The 22,814-nt window shown below is 40.3% G+C and overlaps 2 protein-coding genes and 1 pseudogene across 3 annotated transcripts; all 3 read right to left on the minus strand.

The window, feature by feature from the left end:
- Positions 1-658: 658 nt before the first annotated feature.
- Positions 659-1,616, minus strand: LOC122869499 (the record flags this gene model as incomplete). Its single annotated transcript, XM_044182598.1, has 1 exon — positions 659-1,616. A coding segment is annotated over one exon (618 nt), but the record flags the coding sequence as incomplete, so codon positions are not given.
- A 1,303-nt stretch (positions 1,617-2,919) lies between these two features.
- Positions 2,920-3,642, minus strand: LOC122869500 (annotated as a pseudogene).
- Positions 3,643-5,404: 1,762 nt separating this feature from the next.
- Positions 5,405-21,379, minus strand: LOC122868916. 2 transcript variants are annotated; one of them, XM_044181359.1, is made up of 4 exons: positions 20,529-21,379; positions 8,100-8,696; positions 7,899-8,018; positions 5,405-7,198 (listed from the first exon to the last, which is right to left on the minus strand). In XM_044181359.1, the coding sequence occupies exons 1-4, from the start codon at positions 20,540-20,542 to the stop codon at positions 6,076-6,078; spliced, it is 1,854 nt and encodes a 617-aa protein (XP_044037294.1). In that variant the 5' UTR covers positions 20,543-21,379; the 3' UTR covers positions 5,405-6,075. The 2 variants fall into 2 exon arrangements, with proteins under 2 accessions (XP_044037294.1, XP_044037296.1); XM_044181361.1 differs by lacking the exons at positions 5,405-7,198; positions 7,899-8,018; positions 8,100-8,696 and adding exons at positions 15,133-16,661; positions 17,480-17,599; positions 17,685-18,281 and having other exon boundaries at positions 20,529-21,329.
- Between the last annotated feature and the right edge of the window lie 1,435 nt (positions 21,380-22,814).

A 22,814-nucleotide genomic window follows, 5' to 3' on the forward strand; every position in this document is an offset into this window, starting at 1 on the left:
ATCTTAATTCATTACATAGTATTTTTTCATTATTATTTTTTATCTATCTGTCTCTCTAAGATATAAATATCTATCCTATAGATTGACAGAAAAAAAATGTTTTGATTGTGCAATAAAAATGTGCAGATTGAAAAACGCATATGAATAATGCAAACATGCAGAATGTATTTTGCTATGATTTTTTTCCTTTTTCGATTGCCAGTTTGTGGTCCCTGACTCTGTACTTGGTTCGGATCTGTCTCTGCTTTCTATCTCTGACAGCAGAGAGATATTCTGCCAATTCATCATCTCTTTTTAGGGCCAGATAACATTCTCATCTACTTTGGCTTTTAGTTTCTTCTTTCCAATGGTACAAAGAGGTTTCTTTATATTGCCTTATAATTCGGTTTATTCTGATTGGTGTTTGGAATTCTAACAATTACTTCCTAGGCTGCTGCACACACACTTTTTTAACTAAGACAAAGGAAACACCAGGCAAATTCTGTTGAAGCTTTTTATTTGCAAGATTGTGCAAGACAAATTTGCAGATTGACTAATACATATGAATAATGCAGAACATACAGAATTCATTTTGAATAATATTTTGCTCTGATGATATTTTTATATGACAGTGATTGCAACTCTATAATTAACAGTTATTTTTCATTACATTTATTTGTTACATTTATTATCAGGTAAAGTATGTAATACTAAATGACACCTATAATGCATTATGTTTTAAAACAGGCTTAGCAAAAGGTTGATAAATTCAGCCGTAACAAATATACTGCCCAAATAACAAGTGAAAAAGCTGAGTCAATAAATTGGTTTATGTTGTGAGAATTACAGCTAATTAAGAATTCCTCAAAGAGACATTTTAATGATGTTCAGTGCTGAACAGTGAGCTGTAAGCAGAGTTAAATTTTCATACGTGCTTCGATCGCATTAAATGGATCTCATATCTGATCATAGTGTCAGACTTGGCAAAAAGGCACACAGTAATCTCTGTTCACTGAGCACTACTGTATTACACAAAACTGTTGTTCTTTCAGTTTTTCATCCACTTCATCAGATGGAATTTCCATTTCTGTTTCTCTTTGTTTCCTCAGCTCACTCTCCAGATAAAATGGCGTCTCCAGGATAGCTCGGTTCTTCTCTGATGTCAGCAGGCCTTCACACAGGGAGTCATGGATCTTCTGCCATGAGTCCATCTCTGAGCGCCACAGTGCAGATCTGGCTCTGAGGAAGTGTGAGAATTCAGTCTCGCTGCCTTTGGCCAGACTGATGCTGTCTTTACAGATGAAGAAGATATCCATGCCAATGAAAAGAGCATTGACTGCGATGAGACCAGCCCTGGCTGACTTGGAGAGGGCAAGAGGCCCTTTGACTGCTGCCTGACCAATATCTGGGATATCTGAGGCCAACCTGGGCACGTTACGTAATGTTTTTCCTTCCTGGGCCACCACCTTGCCAGCACTCACCTTTAGAGCAGAGGCAGCATCAGCAAGCGAATCAATGCCTTTTCCAACAACACCAGCTTGACTAAGCACCTTGCCTTCTCCCAACTCCACATCTATCTCACTTGCTTCTTTTTTGGCTATTTGATTGGCCACCTCCTCCAGACAATCCTGGAGAATGTGTTAATACTCCTGTGCAATATAGTCTTTTCAGTTTAAATTTCCCTATTTATTGATATTGATATTTATTCATACCTCTATTACTGATGTGCAATATCCTCCGTCTCATTATAAATAAGCTACACTTAACTTGGCAGTTCATGCACTATTACTTTATACCGTATTATTATCATCAACTGGTAAACCCACTTTGTACTTCACACTTATCTTATTTTATCTTATTCTTATACCCACTTGGTACTTAATTTATTTTCTGATCTGTATTATCCATCCATCCATTTTCTACCGCTTGGTCCCGTTAGGGGTCGCGGGTGACTGGAGCCTATCCCAGTGACTTTGGGCCTTAGGCAGGGTACACCCTGGACAGTGGCCAACTCGTCGCAGGGCTAACACAGACACAGATAAGGACAGACAACCATTCACATCCATTCAATACGGGCAATTTAGAGTTATCAATTAACCTACACATGCATGTCTTTGGACGGTGGGAGGAAGCCGGAGAACCCGGAGAGAACCCACGGTAACACGGGGAGGACATGCAGACTCCACCCAGAGAGATTGCGTGATGTTGGTCTGGTCCGGGAATCGAACCCACGAACCCACGATCTCCTTATTGGGAGGCAGGAGCTTTAACCGCTCTGCCACCATGCACCCCTGATCTGTATTATTGTGTATTATATTTTTTTTTGCTTAGTACTTCTATTCCTGTGTGCACTGATGTGATAGTGAGCTGCTGTAGCAAACGAGTTTCCCCTCGGGGATCAATAAAGTATTAGATTAGAAGTAGTAGATTGGCCAACTGCATTTATTAGTGTTTTCTGCTTATGTGTGTTCAGTTTTTTCCAAACATGGGTCAGAAAGAATTTTGTGATGCATAACAACAATTTACACATTAGGAGATACTGTATATGATTGATTGATTGATTTACCTTCTTTACTGATCATTAATATAAACGTGGCCCCTCTAGCCAGAGATGCCCCAGATATACAAATCATCAAAAGGATAAAAACACAATAAAGTCCAAAGGCTTATTTCCATTGTGGTCCTTTTTGGGGAGGTAGGGGGTAGGATCATCGTGAAAAGACAGCCAATTGGCTGCTAGCAGTCCTAAACATACTTCATTTCATTTGAAAAGAAAGATCAATCAAAGTAACAATGTATAACAAAATTAATCCATAAACATTCCAATATACAGTTACGATAAAATACCGCACTGGTCCCAAATTCCTCAATTGAAAAAAATGCCTGGAACATCAATCTTAAAAATGTTTCATCACAGATCTTCCAATCACAATCTTCACGATACAATGTATAATAAAATTAATGATGCAAGGCACAGTGCCAGTGCATTTTGGGGTTTTTAGCTTTAAAGGAATAAGAACATCTTATGATTGGTGTGGCTGCTCTGCTTATTCCCAGATGAACTTCAGAGACATATCACCGAGTCTCTCCTGAAGGAGTTGATCCACTCTTTCACTCTGAGCGGCAGTAAAGGTGTTCTTCCAGTCACCGATCTTACCTGTAATGAAAAAACAAAAACTGGACCTGATATCTGTTTACACGTTTCTGCACAGGAGCTGCAGTTATGATCCGTTACCTTTGCGCATGAAGTCTCCCCTCAGCTTCTCTTGTGGCAGAAACTCATAGTTGGCTTTTGGGTCTTTCTTCATGTTCTTAAATGTAGATTTTTCTACAACTTGCTCAATGGCTGCTTCACTCAGGTTTTTCCCTAAGAAAATGCAGATCTTAGTTACTGCCGCCTTCAGGTCCTAAAAGACAAGCAGAAGCCCAATAGAGAGCAAGTTTAAATGCTGACAAAGACCAACTCATCCAACTCTGAGGTACCTCACCGTTGCCCGACAAAAACTCCTCAAAAAAGTGCCCAAAGCTCTTGGGAGTCTCCAGGTCGCCACAGACGCTACTGAAGTGGTAATAGGAGACGATGTTGTCCTTTGGATTACGCATCACATAGATAATCTGACATAAAAACAAACAACAATCAGCACAGAGATGAAACCAATACATACTGTTTTCTCCTCCATGTCAAACTCCATTTAAATAATTCACTATTTAATGATATCTTAATTTGTATCTTGGGAACATACAAAACATGGAAGGCCATTCCTCCCAGGAAAAAAAAAGATTGCTAAATCACAAATTTTAACCTTGTATCACATAATTACAGCTGAAACAATTAGTCAATCATTGAATAGTTGATCTACAGAAAACATTTATCTGCAACTATTTTGATAATGGCCTAAGTATAAAACAAATTGTCAGAAATGCTAATCATAGTGATCATTCCAGCTTCTCAAATTACATTATAGTAAATTAAATATCTTTATGAGGTATGATAAAATTGCTTTACATGTAAATAGATTATTATAGTTTTATTTCATTATTTCATATTTTCCTCTGTTTTTGTGTGTATAAATAGGGAAACTATATTTTATACAACGTTGAACTGTTCTATAATAATATTTTGAGTGATTATTACTAAATATTTGTACATTTATATTGGAACCTGCAACTTTTCTATCATTATATTATGAATTTATAAATCAGACTTAACTCAGAATAGTTGAGTTTGTGCTGAAAAAAGGATACCATGCATGCGGGGTATGGACAGTTTAAACAGTTAAAACAAAGACAAATATGAATGTATAGAAAGTCTGCTACAATGAACCAAAATTAACCTGGACTCCAGAGGGTTAAAGGGAGGGACAATAAATAATTATTACTTTAATATTTGAAGTACTTTCAGCTTACTTGAGTGTTATCTGTTTCAATTGTTATTTCACTTTTTAAAATCTACCTTTTCCAATTTTCAAATTTTTGCCTCATTTTTTGCCACACTAGCAGCATTAAATTTTGTACAGATATTCATGGTCCCCAGAGGATAAAACCTACTAACTTTGGTGACCCGTGACCTCTCCTGTAGCGCCACCAGCAGGATTTTAGAGAAATGTCTTGCCAAATATTGGATGGTTGCTGTGAAATATGGTACAGACACTCATGGTCCCCAGAGGATGAATTCTTATGACTTTGTTGATCCCCTGACTGTTCCTGTTGCCCCACCAGCAGGTCAAAGTTTTCACTTATTCTGTGAAATATCTCAACATTTGCTTGATGGATTGGCACAACATTTTATACGGACATTCATGATTCCCTGGTGATGAATCCTGCTGGCAATCATCTGACTCTTCTCTAGCGCCTCCATGAGGTTCACATTTGTGTTTTTTTGTGAAATGTCTCAACAACTATTGGATGGCCCAGTGGGTTTCCATGTAATGTACTGATGTTCATGGTGCCCAAAGGATGAATCCTAATGTCTTTGGTGATCTCTTGACATTGCCTCTAGTGCCACCAGCAGGTCAAACGTTTCACTTATTCTCTGAAATATCTCTACATCTACTGGCTGGATTGGCACAGACATTCATGGTTCCCAGAGGATGAATTCTAATGGGATGGAAGTATATTTTTTTTTGGCTGCGACCATGCCCCACACAAGTGCCTGATGATGGCTATACAAAAAAACTCTCTGAATAACCAAAGATTGCCAAAAAAGGATCTGATTGGACAAAACAATGGATTTATTTATACCATTTGTCTTTGTGCAGCATTGTACAAGCCTGTGTTGTGTAATGACAATCAAGCTTAACCTTGAACCATTTAATGAGTGTGTATGAAGATTCCCATTATCCCTCCCCTACTTTTAACTGATAAAGCACCTAATCCAAAGATAGAGGCTTTAAAACAATAAAAGAATCATGAACACACCACATTGTACATGAGAGGTTACTGTTTATTACTGTAAATGCTAATGTATGTGCACAGAGTTTACATTTATTTGGATTTATTTACTGTAATATAGCTCTTTCATGAAGTCAGGAATACAGAAGAGAGCTAAGTACATGTTGAAACTGGTGTTAGAGATAGATTACATTGTAAAATTAAGCATTGCAACAATAAGACATTTCAAAGATAAGCAAAACAGGTAAACCACAGATTTTTAATAACTGATCCAATTTATCACATTCTGTAAAGCAAAAAATAATAATAATTCAAATCCAACACTGGTATAATTCAACTTCAGTGATGATAAAAGCATAATTGATAATGCAATCTAATCTAAAATATCTTCAGATAATCAGTAAATGTCAGTTTACGGTAAGTGAACTACAGTAAGCAGCTACAACTCTAAGGTTAACAACCAACATAATTTTATTTTTACATACAATGATTATTAGTTAAAGCATTTGTTACTAAATGTCATATGCATAAGTACTCAAGTAATCTTCATAGCTGCAAAAACTACAGTATATAAACTTTGACAAGGAACAAAAGACATGGCTATATATTCATTAAAAAATTGGACAGATGTAAATGGTTTACGTCCTAAGAATCGCAGCTACTAAAGGATAAAGATTAAGGATACCCTGGAATGATTGAGGATGATCAGTGATTTTGTGCCGTATGCAGGATTCTTTTATAAAATGGATTTACAAAAAGGCACACTGTGAGTGTTGCCACATGCAGTACTGTCTGTTTACTGAGCACTATTGTGTGTTTTTCTTTTTTTTTTTCATCCACTTCATCAGATGGAAATTCTTCTGCTTCTCTTTGTTTCTTCAGCTCATTCTCCAGATAAAATGGCGTCTCCAGGATAGCTCGGTTCTTCTCTGATGTCAGCAGGCCTTCACACAGGGAGTCATGGATCTTCTGCCATGAGTCCATCTCTGAGCGCCACAGTGCAGATCTGGCTCTGATGAACTGTGAGACTTCAGTCTCACTGCCTTTGGCCAGACTGATGCTGTCTTTACAGATGAAGAAGATATCCATGCCAATGAAAAGAGCATTGACTGCGATGAAACCGGCCCTGGCTGACTTGGAGAGGGCAAGAGGCCCTTTGACTGCTGCCTGACCAATATCTGGGATATCTGAGGCCAACCTGGGCACATTACGTAATGTTTTTCCTTCCTCGGCCACCACCTTGCCAGCATTTGTAATAAGCTCTTCATTTTTCAACAACTTAAAAGCAGAGGCAGCATCAGCAAGCGAATCAATGCCTTTTCCAACAGCAGCAGCTTTACAAAGCACCTTGCCTACTCCCACAGCCACACCTATCCGGCTTGTTTCCTTTTTGGCTATTTGATTGGTCACCTCCTCCAGACAATCCTGGAGAATCTGCACATCCTCCATGAAGCTCTGGAAGACTTCACTGGCTTTCTTTTGATGTTTACGGTTTACTCCGATCTCTGTGGCTGTGGTGACAGCACTGTTGACTCCGCTGGTAATTCCCATCCCTACCCCGGTCATTGTCAGCGCTAGAGACACCCCTGCTGTTACAGGAATTAATGCCAAACCAACGATGGAAAGCACACCTCCAATCGCCCCCACTGAGCTGCCTGCCACACTGGAGATCTTTGCCCCCTTATTCATCCTGTCTAGCTGCACAGCACTCTCCTCCAGGTCTTTTAGAAACTCCAGCATCCTGGGCTGTCGCTCGCTGAACTCACGGATGAAGCCAGAACACGATTCCTCCTGAAACAAGAACACCGTCCGGAAGTGCTGGTTCTTCCTGATAAAGAGGAAAGAGGAAATCTCAAAGCTGATCATGTTATTTCAAAATTCTGTTTGGGATTTAGGATCTGCGATATTTTTTCCAATTTATTTCATGAGATAAATTTCAAATTATACAGAGGTCCTAATTCCTGCTGGACAAGAACAAGGCCACCCCTAATTTCCTTTAGTTGAAGTAAATTATATTTAAACAAGACCGAGAGTCTACAGCCATGCTAGCTGCTCTGTGAGGCTGTGCTTAGCCACAGTGGTGCTTGAGATACATGCTAATGCCAGCTTGCTAAGGTATAATGTTTACCATGGTCATCCTCTTAGTTTAGCGTATTAGCATGCTAACATTTGCTAATCAGCACTAAACACAATGTACATCTGAGGCTGATGGTACAGAAGCCCTGAGCGGCAAGTGAGAAAAAAAATTCCATTTTCTAAGTCTGATCTAAATTGTTTTCTCTCCTGTGTTTATGACTTAAGAACAGGTGAAAAAAGGTAGAAAAAAGTTACTTTTTTTCATCTGTGAAAACAGGTGAAAACAAACGTTTTGGAAGGTAGACTTTGGAAGTGTTTGTTGTTGTAATACTCATTTTGGCCACAAGAGGCTAAAGTGCACCACTACCCCATGTTCTAAATAGGACTAAAAGCATTCATGTTTTCTTCCACATGAGTTTGAGGGCAAAAAACATACAAGTGGCAATGCTTACCTGATTTCATTGAGCTGATTAATGTGATGAAGCATCCTCTCTATGTCATGTTCAGAGAAATCCACACCGAGGTTTACCGCAGTTTCAATAGTCATCTTCAGGCTGAAGTCACTGAAGGAGCTGTTAAAGAAAGTTCAGTTCATTTTAATGTTGTTTATTTTGCAAAATGTGCATATTTGTTATGAACAAGTGTCAGTTTACCTTTTCTCTAACTTCTCACAGATAATCTGGGTGGTCTGAATGTATTGGTCCAGCTGATATGACAGCACTTCCACATTCTGAAGTTTGGGAAGGAAGAAGACACTTGCATCTCTTCTAAACTCGAGGAGGAGTGGGCAGATTAGCCGTGCAATGATGATGACAACCTGAACATGTTCAAGGCTGATCCCTTTGGGCAGACGTAACACCTGGTTCTCCTCCATGAACACATGAAGTGAGGTGACCGCCAGCTTCTCCACTGCATCCAGGAAGTACTCGAGCGTCTCCAGCCCTCCCAGAGTGTCCTTCAGCACAGCAGCCAGCTCGTCCTCCAGCTCTGCACGCCTGCTGTCTGCAGTCACCTGGGTCGACTTGCTCTTCATATATTCCAGAAAGGCCTTTCCTTTCTTCTCTGACTGGGAGACATGGCTGATATTCAGGTTGATTTTGTCAGCCCTGTCCTTGATGTCTATTATCATGTGTAACTCTGTCTCCCTCCCAAGCATCCATTTAGATTTTCTCTCACAGAATCCTCTCACTGTGTCAATGTGGCTGAGGGTATCTGCGGTGTAGCAGTACAAGACCTCCTGTAGTTCCTTTCTATAAGACAAAACATCATCCAGTTTGTGAGATTTCAAAACAAGTTCAAACAATCCACTGAACTGCTGCTGTGGAGTCTCACATTACAAGACCTAATGTATCTGCACCCTAGGTTTGTTCTGTGACAGCCGTTGCTGATAAATATAACCGGGCACCCTGACCCCCTTGGACCCGGGGCCAGAGCCTCTGTTTGAAGTAGGGATGTCCTGATTGTGTTTTATACCCCTAAACCTTATCAGAGTCTCTTAATACTGAGCATCAGCCAACCAAATGCAACCCAGTATTTGTTCTCTGTGTGGTTTTCTTTCATATTACAGCTGCACAGCCTACTGAAGCTACAGTAACATTTCAATAAAATACAGTAACATTAGTAAAGTCATTTAAAACAGCAGAACAGCTCTGCTTTAAGAAAATATAATATGCATCTCAGGTTTTTTATGGTTAAGTATTACAATAGTACAATATCTGTGCAGAGGAGTGTCACTGAAAGAGTCACGAAACGACTACAAAGAGACGTGAAAAGACAAAAATCAACAACAAAGACACAAAACCGATGAATAAAGTATCTATCTATCTAAAGAACACAATACAGTATCTAAGGTAAATTAATTGTCACACTAACTGTATTTATAAACAAATTATAAATGAATGATTAAAATATAACCACAAGGCCACCTATGTATATGAAGGCCTATATGGTCTACATACATCAGTAGTTCCCAAGATAAATCTGAGGGATTGTGAGATGATCAACAGGATGGAAGAGCAGTAAAAATACTTTGTCAAATTAAATGTATTTCTTCAGATGTTCCTCTAATCTTTGCTGTTTTACTTGTGAAATAATGGCTATAATATTAAATTATTATTATTTCATAATTCATACACGTTTTTAACTAGTGACATTGCTTTGTTTTAGGGGTCACAGGTCTAACAGGTTTGGAACAACTACATAATTCAGGGTGTATCGCTGTTTTGCTTTTTCTTTGCATTTACACAGTTTGACCAGCAGATGTCGCCAAAGCACACACAGTGTTTCACAGTGACAAAACTGATTGAAGCACTGGGTTTAATGAGTTAAGGTTTCAGAAAACTTAATTTTAACTTTAACGTTTACTTTTTTATTTTTCAGGGACAATGCACATTGATCAAAAGGCTAATTTTCAACTGTAGTCTCTTGGCTTGATGTTATCCCCTTCAAATGCCGTCGGAAATGTAAAGATACACGTTAATTGATCTTGTTCAGCGATATGTACAAAACCACAATAGACAGTGGCAGAAACAAACTTAACTGGTTATAACACCTGTGGGCGGGCTGTGTCGGCATTTCTGTGTACCCGCCAGAAGCTTCGTCTTAAACCACCAGAAACTGACATTTTATTGAGTTTTCTACGCTACACTGTTTTCCTGGCTATTGTTTTACCGATATGTTTTAACTTGGTAAAAGTTGTCAGTCATTGGACATATGGATCTTAAGTGATTTTAAGCTGACTGTCAACTCGATGTGGTTTACCGGACTGCCTCCACTGCTGCCGGTCGCTTTTATTTAGGATTTTAAGCATTTAGCACTTTTATGGACTTTACTGTGGATTTTAAGCTTTGAAACACTCGCACGGACTAACTGCAAGCCTGATGGCTGAGTGTGGATCTTGTCACCTTACTGTCTCAAAGCTGAAGAAAAGTATCGCATGTCTGGCAGCCGAGCTCAGAGAAAGAGTTCTCCACTGTCGTCTCGGCCCAGGCAAAACACCTTGCAGTCCTCAGCTCCTCTGGCTGCGGCAGCCGGACTGCGACCATCCCATCTCGCTCCACTGACTGCTCCACTCCAGCACTGGACAATGATCCCGCTCTTCCATGGCTCGGCTCCATCATCACTGGCGCCCTGGAGCAGGAAGCCGTTTCAGTTAAGCCTGAAGATCCGTGGCTCCTCATAGGTACAAAGCCCAAAGCAATGGAAATTTCTACTCCTTGCCGAGCCCCAGTGGATGCACGGTCACTGTGGGCGGGGGTGGTGAGAAGGCTCAGGTGAGTTCGATTCCACGTCAACCGGAGCGCTGGACTGTAGCCTGTAAGGACAGATATGGTGCAAAGCGCCCGACTCCTCCACCTTCACATCGGGACCTCCTGCTGGCCAACAGGTTTGACATCCTGGATATGCAGGACTTTCCTCCACTGGAGGGTCGCTCCCTTTTTCCAGCGGTCAAGTCTTCCTCCTCCTCTCGCCGCAAGTTACTGAAAGAGGTCGTGATCAGGAGAAGCTCTGGAGGTCTCATTCGTCCTGAGACGGCAGAGAACCCCTCTGCTAAGAAGGACGCCGCCCCCTCGCCCCCGCCCCCAGCAGTCCCCGGCCTCTCTAACAAAATGATTATTTTAAATGATTTTATCTCATCTACTGATTTAGATTTCATGTTTTTAACTTAATCCTGGTTAAGTCCTGGAGATCACAGTCAGCTGGCTGAATTGTGCCCTCCAGATTATGACTGCTTTAGCCGCCCTAGGGACAGTGGTCGTGGTTGTGGTCTTCTTACTGTCTATAGGAAGCATTTAAAGTGTGACCTCATAGCTTGCAAAGATTTTTCCTCCTTTGAAGTGCTCATGTTTAAACTAGGTGGCCCCCTCCCGGTCATATTTTCGATCCCCTAAACCAGCTGGCTCCTTCTTGTTGGAACTCCCTGAGTTTTTATCCAGTCTTGTTTTAAATGACGTAAGAATTGTTCTTTGTGGTGATTTTAATATTCATGTTGATGACTATTGCTAATGCTCTTACTGCTGATTTTTTAAATATCACTAACTCTTTTAACTTTCAACAACAAGTGTCTGGCCAAACTCATTCCCGTGGCCACACCTTAGACCTAGTCTTTAGTCTGGGCCTGAAAACTCCATCTGTGGGACATGTTTGTATCCAATCACCTATGCATTGTTTTTAACTGTGAATTACAGGCTGCAAGTACTGTCCTATCCCGCTCTGAGTACATGCGCGTCCTTAATAAGCATAGTGCCTTAAAATTCTGTACACTGTTCAATTCTTCTGGCAAAGTGTTTCCCAATTCCTCCAACACCAACGATTTGGTTGATTCTTTTAACTACCTGTGTTCTTTATCCTTAGATCTCATAGCTCCTCTGAAAAATAGACCAAACTCAAAGACTAGAAAACAGCCATGGTTAAATGACAGTATTCAAAGCTGTAAAAGGAAATGCAGAAGAGCAGAACACAGATGGAAGAAATCAGGTCTCCAGGTCCACTTTGTGGCCATGAAAGAGTTATTACGCCTTTATAACAGGATGATGAAGGATGCAAGAACATATCATTTCTCTGCACTTATTTCTGCCCATCAGCACAGATTCCTATTTAGGACTGTGGATCAGTTAGTTAACCCTGCCTCTCTTTGTGCCCCTGCTGATTGTGATGCTGATTGTGAAAAGCTTCTCTTTTTTTTTCTCTTCTCATAAGAGACATCATGTCTCTTGTGAGAGTGACCCCCAGCCCTATGGACAAAAGTTCTTATTGGAAGTTATGGGTTGTATTGCGCCCCTTTTGCTAATTATTTTTAACAGCTCACTGTCTACTGGCTGCGTCCCAGATTACTTTAAAACAGCTTGTGTCCAGCCAGTCCTAAAAAAACGGGGCTTGATCCTGGATAACTAACGTCCAATCTCTAAACTGCCTTTTTATTTCAAAGATTCTAGAAAAACTTGTATCCAAGCAGCTTCTTGCTGCTGTGGAAAACAATAATACCTTTGAAAAGTTCCAATCTGGCTTTCGTCAACACCACAGCACTGAGACAGCTCTTCTCAAAGTCACTAATGACCTTTTAATGAATGAAGACACAGGCATGTGTTCAATTTTTGTGCTGTTGGACTTAAGTGCTGCCTTTGATACAATTGATCATGGCATTCTTTTAGATAGACTGAGGCACTGGGTGGGCAGATCTGGCACTGCACTAGACTGGTTCTCATCTTATCTGTCCAATAGGAAATTCTGTGTCAGCATTAATAACTTCATGTCATCCTTCTCCCATATCAAGTATGGTGTGCCTCAAGGTTAAATTCTGGGACCAATGCTGTTCTCCTTATACATGCTTCCCTTGGTTGATGTCATCCGCAGACATGGGATTTCTTTTCATTGTTATGCGGATGACACACAGTTGTACCTCCCTGTCAAGCCCACTGACTTTAGTACGCTGAGTTCTCTGCAGGACTCTCACAAAAAACTGGATGTCGATACATTTTCTTCAGCTCAACTCAAATAAAACTGAAATCCTTGTTATTGGGCCCCAACACATCACTAAACACATACTGCCATCTACTGGCTACCTGTCACAAGAGATCAAGCCTGTTGCAAGAAATCTTGGTGTCCTGTTTGATAGCAATTTATGTTTTGAGCAACATATCACTAAGCTTGTCCAATCATGTTTTTATCACCTCAGAAATATTGCAAAAATCTGATCTATTTTAAATCTTAGTGATGCAGAAACTGTTGTGCATGCTTTTATCTCCTCACGCCTCGATTATTGTAACAGCCTGTTCACTTGTCTTAATCAAAAAACTCTGACACGACTGCAGACTGTACAAAACTCAGCTGCTAGGCTGTTAACCAGGACCGAGAGGTTCGATCATATCACACACATTTTAACCTCTTTACATTGGCTCCCTGTTTGTTTTAGGATTGATTTTAAGATCTTGTTGATTACCTTTAAGGCTCTGCATGGCCTGGCTCCATACTATATTTTCGACCTTGTAATCCCTCATGAACCTTCACGTAGTTTGAGATATTCTGGCAGGGGTCTTCTATCTGTTCCAGAGTCCAGGATGAAAACTAAGGGGGGCAGAGCTTTTGCCATCAGGGCCCCGAGGCTCTGGAACAACCTGCCCGAAGAAATGAGGTTGTCTGAGTCAGTGTCTTCTTTTAAATCTCTTCTCAAAACGCATTTTTATCGGAAAGCATATCCTGATTTTACCTCAGCTGTCTGTTTATTTTATTGTTTTTATGTATTTTATTTATTTTATATTTTATCATTCAGACATTGTGATTTGTAGTGAGAGCAGGGAGCAGGTGGAGGAAAATCTAGAGAGATGGAGGTCTGCTCTGGAAAACAGAGGAATGAAGCTTAGCTGCAGTAAGACAGAATACATGTGTCAATGAGAGGGACCCAGGTGAAACGGTGAGGTTACAGGGAGCAGAGGTGAAGAAGGTGCAGGACTTTAAGTACTTAGGGTCAACGGTTCAGAGCAATGGAGACTGTGGAAACAAGGTGAAGAGGCGAGTGCAAGCAGGTTGGAATGGGTGGAGAAAAGTGTCAGGTGTGTTGTGTGATAAAAGAGTATCAGCAAGAATGAAAGGAAAGGTGTTCAAGACGGTGGTGCTGGAGGTAGCAGAGCTTAAGATGTTGAGGTTCTCTTTGGGAGTGACGAGGACGGACAGGATCAGGAATGAGGACATCAGAGGGACAGCTCATGTTAGATGTTTCGGAGATAAAGTCAGAGAGGCCAGATCGAGGTGGTTTGGACATGTTCAGAGGAGAGACTGTGAATATATTGGTAGAAGGATGCTGAGGTTGGAGCTGCCAGGCAGGAGGTCTAGAGGAAGACCAAAGAGGAGATTTATGGATGTAGTGAGAGAGGACATGAAGTTAATTGGTGTGAGTGAAGAGGATGCAGAGGACAGGGTTAGATGGAGGCACATGATTCGCTGTGGCGACCCCTGAATGGAACAGCCAAAAGGAAAAAAAGAAGTATATTTTATCATTCACTGTGGTATTTTATTTTTCTCTTTGTGAAGCACTTTGTACTTTATTTTGATAAGTGCTCTATAAATAAAGTTTTATTATTATTATTACTCCTGTTACTCCACTCTGCAATTGTTTTCGCTGTGCCGCCTACAAAGTATGAGTTCCCTACTTTCCTCTTTTTGTCTAGTCAGATGTGTCTAAGTATTTTTTAAATAATCTTAATTCATTACATAGAATTCTTTTCATTGTCCAATCCTGTTTTTTTTATCTATCTCTCTTAGATAGATATAAATATCTATCCTATAGATTGACAGAAAAAAAAACCATTTTATTTGATTGTGCAAGAAAAATGTGCAGATTGAATAATGCATACGAATAATGCAAACATGCAGAATGTATTTTGCTATGATTTTTTTCCTTTTTCAATTGCCAGTTTGTGGTCCCTGACTCTGTACTTGGTCAGGATCTGTCTCTGCTTTCTATCTCTGACAGCAGAGAGATATTCTGCCAATTCATCATCTCTTTTTAGGGCCAGATAACATTCAGATCTACTTTGGCTTTTAGTTTCTTCTTTCCAATGGTACAAAGAGGTTTCTTTATATTGCCTTATAATTCGGTTTACTCTGATTGGTGTTTGGAATTCTAACAATTACTTCCTAGGCTGCTGCACACACACTTTTTTAACTAAGACAAAGGAAACACCAGGCAAATTCTGTTGAAGCTTTTTATTTGCAAGATTGTGCAAGAAAAATTTGCAGATTGAATAATACATATGAATAATGCAGAACATACAGAATTAATTTTGAATAATATTTTGCTCTGATGATATTTTTATATGACAGTGATTGCAACTCTATAATTAACAGTTATTTTTCATTACATTTATTCGTTACATTTATTATCAGGTAAAGTATGTAATACTAAATGACACCTATAATGCATTATGTTTTAAAACAGGCTTAGCAAAAGGTTGATAAATTCAGCCGTAAAAACAACAAGTAAAAAAGCTGAGTCAATAAATTGGTTTATGTTGTGAGAATTACAGCTAATTAAGAATTCCTCAATGATACATTTTAATGATGTTCGGTGCTGAACAGTGAGCTGTAAGCAGAGTTAAATTTTCATACGTGCTTCGATCGCATTAAATGGATCTCATATCTGATCATAGTGTCAGACTTGGCAAAAAGGCACACAGTAATCTCTGTTCACTGAGCACTACTGTATTACACAAAACTGTTTTTCTTTCAGTTTTTCATCCACTTCATCAGATGGAATTTCCATTTCTGTTTCTCTTTGTTTCTTCAGCTCACTCTCCAGATAAAATGGCATCTCCAGGATAGCTCGGTTCTTCTCTGATGTCAGCAGGCCTTCACACAGGGAGTCATGGATCTTCTGCCATGAGTCCATCTCTGAGCGCCACAGTGCAGATCTGGCTCTGATGAACTGTGAGACTTCAGTCTTCCTGCCTTTGGCCAGACTGATGCTGTCTTTACAGATGAAGAAGATATCCATGCCAATGAAAAGAGCATTGACTGCGATGAGACCGGCCCTGGCTGACTTGGAGAGGGCAAGAGGCCCTTTGACTGCTGCCTGACCAATATCTGGGATATCTGAGGCCAACCTGGGCACGTTACGTAATGCTTGTCCTTCCTGGGCCACCACCTTTCCAGCACTTGTAATAAGCTCTTCACTTTTCAACAACTTAACAGCAGAGGCAGCATCAACAAGCGAATCAATGCCTTTTCCGACAAGACCAGCTTTACAAAGCACCTTGCCTACTCCCACAGCCACACCCATCTGGCTTATTTCCTGTTTGATCACCTCCTCCAGACAATCCTGGAGAATCTGCACATCCTCCATGAAGCTCTGGAAGACTTCACTGGCTTTCTTTTTATGTTTGCGGTTTACTCCGATCTCTGTGGCTGTGGTGACAGCACTGTTGACTCCGCTGGTAATTCCCAGCCCTACCCCGGTCATTGTCAGCGCTAGAGACACCCCTGCTGTTACAGGAATTAATGCCAAACCAATGATGGAAAGCACACCTCCAATCGCCCCCACTGAGCTGCCTGCCACACTGGAGATCTTTGCCCCCTTATTCATCCTGTCTAGCTGAACAGCACTCTCCTCCAGGTCTTTTAGAAACTCCAGCATCCTGGGCTGTCGCTTGCTGAACTCACTGATGAAGCCAGAACATGATTCCTCCTGAAACAAGAACACCGTCCGGAAGTGCTGGTTCATCCTGATAAAGAGGAAAGAGGAAATCACAAAGCTGATCATGTTATTTCAAAATTCTGTTTGGGATTTGGGATCTGCGTTATTTTTTCCAATTTATTTCATGAGATAAATTTCAAATTATACAGAGGTCCTAATTCCTGCTGGACAAGACCACCCCTAATTTCCTTTAGTTGAAGTAAATTATATTTAAACAAGACCGAGAGTCTACAGCCATGCTAGCTGCTCTGTGAGGCTGTGCTTAGCCACAGTGGTGCTTGAGCTACATGCTAATGCCAGCATGCTAACATGCTGATGTTTAAAAAAGTTTTCTAAGTTACTTTTTTTTTCATCTGTGAAAACAGGTGAAAACTAAAGTTTTGGAAGGTGAACTTTTTTTGGAAGTGTTTGTTTGTTGTAATAGTCATTTTGGCCACAAGACGCTGAAGTGCACCACTACCCCATGTTCTAAATAGGACTAAAAGCATTCATGTTTTCTTCCAGATGAGTTTTAATTTCTCCATGCACTCTATCAAGTAGTTGCTGAGATATTCTGACAGACTGTCAATGCCATCCATATAGCCATGCTGCTAGCATTGCTAATAAAAACAAATCTGAGACTGAATTGCAGCGTTGCTCGAACTGTGGCCTTCATACAGAGTAGAAATGTAAACAAGTAAGAAAGAAATAATTTTGTACTGCATGTCTCTATTTTCTTGCAGTGTGTATCAAACAGTCTTTTGAACATCAGTCATGCTGATTAGATTTACATTACTGTAACTAATAACACCTTGCACACCTCAACATGATATTTGGGGCAAAAAACATACAAGGGGCAATGCTTACCTGATTTCATCGAGCTGATTAATGTGATGAAGCATCCTCTCTATGTCATGTTCAGAGAAATCCACACCGAGGTTTACCGCAGTTTCAATAGTCATCTTCAGGCTGAAGTCACTGAAGGAGCTGTTAAAGAAAGAAAGTTCAATTCATTTTAATGTTGTTTATTTTGCAAAATGTGCATATTTGTTATGAAGAAGTGTCAGTTTACCTTTTCTCTAACTTCTCACAGATTTTCTGGGTGGTCTGAATGTATTTGTCCAGCTGATATGACAGCACTTCCACATTCTGAAGTTTGGGAAGGAAGAAGACACTTGCATCTCTTCTAAACTCGAGGAGGAGTGGGCAGATCAGCCGTGCAGCGGTGATGACAACCTGAACATGTTCAAGGCTGATCCCTTTGGGCAGACGTAACACCTGGTTCTCCTCCATGAACACATGAAGTGAGGTGACCGCCAGCTTCTCCACTGCATCCAGGAAGTACTCGAGCGTCTCCAGCCCTCCCAGAGTGTCCTTCAGCACAGCAGCCAGCTCGTCCTCCAGCTCTGCACGCCTGCTGCCTGCAGTCACCTGGGTCGACTTGCTCTTCATATATTCCAGAAAGGCCTTTCCTTTGTTCTCTGACTGGGAGACATGGCTGATATTCAGGTTGATTTTGTCAACCCTGTCCTTGATGTCCATTATCATGTGTAACTCTGTCTCCCTCCCAAGCATCCATTTAGATTTTCTCTCACAGAATCCTCTCACTGTGTCAATGTGGCTGAGGGTATCTGCGGTGTAGCAGCACAAGGCCTCCTGTAGTTCCTTTCTGTAAGACAAAACATCATCCAGTTTGTGAGAACACAATACAGTATCTAAGGAAATGTAATTGTCACACTTACTGTATTTATAAACAAATTATAAATTACAAATTATTAATTAATTAATAAATTAATGATTAAAATATAACCACAAGGCCACCTACAGTGCATCCGGAAAGTATTCACAGCGCTTTACTTTTTCCACATTTTGTTATGTTACAGCCTTAATCCAAAATGGATTAAATTCATTATTTTCCTCAAAATTCTACAAACAACACCCCATAATGACAACATGAAAGAAGTTTGTTTGAAATCTTTGCAAAATAATTAAAAATAAAAAACAAAAAAAATCACATGTACATAAGTATTCACAGCCTTTGCTCAATACTTTGTTGAAGCACCTTTGGCACCAATTACAGCCTCAAGTCTTTTTGAGTATGATGCTACAAGCTTAGCAAACCTATTTTTGGGCAGGTTCTGCCATTCTTCTTTGCAGGACCTCTCAAGCTGCAACAGGTTGGATGGAGAGCGTCAGTGCACAGCCATTTTCAGATCGCTCCAGAGATGTTCAATCGGGTTCAAGTCTGGGCTCTGGCTGGGCCACTCGGACATTCACAGAGGTGTCCCGTAGCCACTCCTTTGTTATCTTGGCTGTGTGCTTAGGGTCGTCGTCCTGTTGGAAGATGAACCTTCGCCCCAGTCTGAGGTCCAGAGCGCTCTGGAGCAGGTTTTCATGAAGGACGTCTCTATTCATTGCTGCCTTCATCTTTCCCTCAATCCTGACCGGTCTCCCAGTTCCTGCCGCTGAAAAACACCCCCACAGCGTGATGCTGCCACCACCATGCTTCACTGTAGGGATGCTATTGGCCAGGTGATGACTCCAGACAGGACGCTTGCCATTCAGGCCAAAGAGTTCAATTTTTGTTTCATCAGACCAGAGAATTTTGTTTCTAATGGTCTGAGAGTCCTTCAGGTGCCTTTTGGCAAACTCCAGGCGGGCCGTCATGTGCCTTTAACCGAGGAGTGGCTTCCATCTGGCCACTCCACCATACAGGCCTGATTGGTGGAGTGCTGCAGAGATGGTTGTTCTTCTGGAAGGTTCTTCTCTCTCCACAGAGAAAAGTTGGAGCTCTGTCAGAGTGACCATCGGATTCTTGGTCACCTCCCTGACTAAGGCCCTTCTCCCCCAATCGCTCAGTTTCCCGGGCGGCCTGGTTTAGGAAGAGTCCTGGTGGTTCCAAACTGAGCTCAATTTTGAGTGTCATGGCAAAGGCTGTGAATACTTATGTACATGTGATTTGTTTCGTTTTATATTTTTAATAAATTTGCAAAGATTTCAAACAAACTTCTTTCACGTTGTCATTATGGGGTGTTGTTTGTAGAATTTTGAGGAAAATTTTTAATGTAATCCATTTTGGAATAAGGCTGTAACATAACAAAATGTGGTAAAAGTGAAGCGCTGTGAATACTTTCCAGATGCACTGTATGTATATGACCAGCAGATGTCGCCAAAGCAAACACAGTGTTTCACAGTGACAAAACTGACTGAAGGACTTCCTGTAGCGCTCTGTGGTGTTTTTTAGGGGGATGAGTCGTTCGCCCCCCAAAATGAGCCATTAAAAGAACCATAAGACACACAACATTTAAAATTACAATAAAGAAAAAGCAAAACATGAAGCAGCTGAACAGGATAAAAAGCTTAGAGGAGTATGGCAGCATCATGCAAAGTAGGACATAAAAAGCAGGTAATTAATACAAAACAATGTTAAAGTTCAGTGCATGTTAAAACATGACAACATAAAATCACATTATATTACATTTTTGCCATCACTGGGCAATATTCTACACACTTTGGGTACAATCATTTTCAGTATAAAGTATTTTAAACTGAGAAATGATTGCACAGTGATGATTCATACAATGTTTAACATAACAGAAGCTAAGAGGTGCTTATTTCTCTATCTGGTGCCTTTGTTTTTAAGACACAACATTCATTTCTACATTTATTTAATACTAAAAAACAATTTCATAAGGATCAGGTATGTGAGTGTGCACTGAGGGTAAAAAAAACCTGTCAACTGTCAGATTTATTTAACATTTTCACAACATATTTAAGAAGTAATTAATTGTGTTGCTTAAAATATTGTCCTTGTGTATTGGGGTTTCAGACATTCAGAGATCTGTCTGTATTTTACACTTTGTCGCTTTTCTCAGGTTTTCTGTGTAAAAGTAGTTCGAAGATTCAAACTCTTTACCTGGCCGCAGACATGTTTCTCCTCTCGGTAACTTCAGTTCCTTATTGGGGCCTCAGCGTGTTACCTGCGTGGTTAAAGTAAAACAATAGATTGGAAATCTGAGCGTTTGCTGTGCTAGAGATCAGTAACTCATTTGCTGACTGAAATAACAAAATCCCCGCTTGGTGGGCAATTTTGTAGACAAAACTTCGACAGGCGATGTTCAGGTATGTTTGTTTTCGCTTTCTCTTTTCTCACCAGGCTGAACTCCACCCATTTCTGTACTTTACTCATTCTAGGCACTCAAGGGTTTTGTTTATTTAGCAGGCCGAAACTGTGCGTGGCAGCAATAATAAAAAGTCCAAGCAGCAATATATTTGCGACTGACAACGGCCTCTGTGTACTGGAGGGAGACATGCCGGTAATTAAACAAAAGAAGAAGAATGGCCAACAAAAAACGTTTGTGTTGTGAGCATGGATGGGTGTGAGAGGGCGCTGGACAACTGAAATGGAGGATGTCACACAAAGTCTGCGATTTTCCTGTCTCATTTTTTTTTGGCTTTTTCATCGCAAATTGCACTGCAGTACAAGCTGCTGGTTGCGTCCATGTTTGTTTTGGTACAAGAACACGCGACAACTGGCGTGTTCTCGCGGGATTTGCGCCAGAACTCCAGTCGTTACTGACCAGTCATTCAGTGTCTAGTGTATTTATGGTATTTACTCAGTGCAAGGTTAATGTTCCTGACTGTGATCTTTCTGTGTGGTTTGTCCAGTCTTTGTAGGTTTCAGCTAGTCTTCCCCAAGCTTTAGATGAAAAGATTAATACCATTGTCATGTCTGTACAATAAATACAAGGCTACAGCCAGCAGCTGGTTAGCTTAGCTTAGCATAAAGACTGGAAACATGGGGATAACAGCTAGCCTGGCACCAGTACTATTAACATGTTATAGCTCCTTGTTTTAATCTATACAAAACCAAATTGTAAAAATTACAAATCTCAGTTTTATGGGGTTTATGTCCCGGGCTATTAATCAGCAGAAACTCCAGGAAGTTACTTCTCCCAGCCTACTGATAGTCCGGCACATAACCCCTGGAAAACTGCAAATGGTCGCATTTACATTTTGGTTTTTGTATAGATTATATTTGTGTATTAATTAGTGAGCTTCACCGGATTTTGTTAACTTTGGACAGAGCCAGTCTAGCTGTTTCCCCCTGCTTCCAGTCTTTGTGCTAAGCTAAGCTAACCGACTGCTAAGCTAACCAACTGGGTCGGAGAATTTAATGTATTTTTGACTTTTTGCTGTCCTTTATTTTTGTTGCACAGCGAATAAGAGTATTTCTGAAAATGATTAAACTATTCCCTAAAGTATCCTGTGTTAGTTTAGTTGCACCTGTTAGAGCAGGACAACCTGCAGCTTTCGTTAGCCTCGCAGTGGCCCATTTTAACCTTAAAGAAATCTAATAACTTTAAATACTGTAAATTAAAAGTGCTTTTGAGGTGTCTTTTGATGTAGAAAATTAAAGATAATAATATATTTAAAGACCAAATAAAAAGTTCATGGTAATATAAAATAAAAAGGGGTGCCCTAATATAAAATAAACTGTAATGATGTCTAAAACCTACTTTGTTTTGCCTGCAGGGTTCAGTAACAGTTCACATATCAGAAGTCTTGTGTAACAGCACCATCTGGTGGTGTAGGGCAGGCATCTTTGAATCTAAACTTTTTCTTTTTTTACTGTTTGTAAAATTAAATAGTAATGAATGATAATTATTGAAATAGCATGTTTCTATGTTTGGATAGATGTAATAGATCAAACACTGCTGTTAAACACTGCTTGATACGCTGGTAGAAACCTTAATTAGATTACCCTTATGAAAGCACAAATGTCAGCGGTGATATCAAGACATCACACACAGTGCAGAACAGTAACCCTGTGCTGTTTCCATGGCAACATGGCATCCAAAATCTGTAATTTTCCCGAGCAGATCTCAGTTCACTCCTCACAACTACACGTGGACGACACTATGAATCTGTGCTCACTATGAACAGATCTCAGATCAGTCTCGAGAGGCAACAAATGAAAACAATGTAATGAACTGTCAGAAAAACAACAAATTTAAGGTTTGATGAAAGCTAATGACCGGCAGCGATCTTATTGTGTATCTCGAAGGAGCGAATGGCTGCTGTAAATTGCAAAGGAAAGAATAAAGCAAGACAAGAAAGAAAAATAAAAGGAAAGAACAAAGAACTTAAAGAAAAAGACAATATTAAGATATGAAGAAAGAAAGGAAGGAAGGGAGGAACA

Source organism: Siniperca chuatsi, linkage group LG21 (assembly GCF_020085105.1).
Source record: "Siniperca chuatsi isolate FFG_IHB_CAS linkage group LG21, ASM2008510v1, whole genome shotgun sequence".
Classification (NCBI taxonomy): Eukaryota; Metazoa; Chordata; class Actinopteri; order Centrarchiformes; family Sinipercidae; genus Siniperca; species Siniperca chuatsi.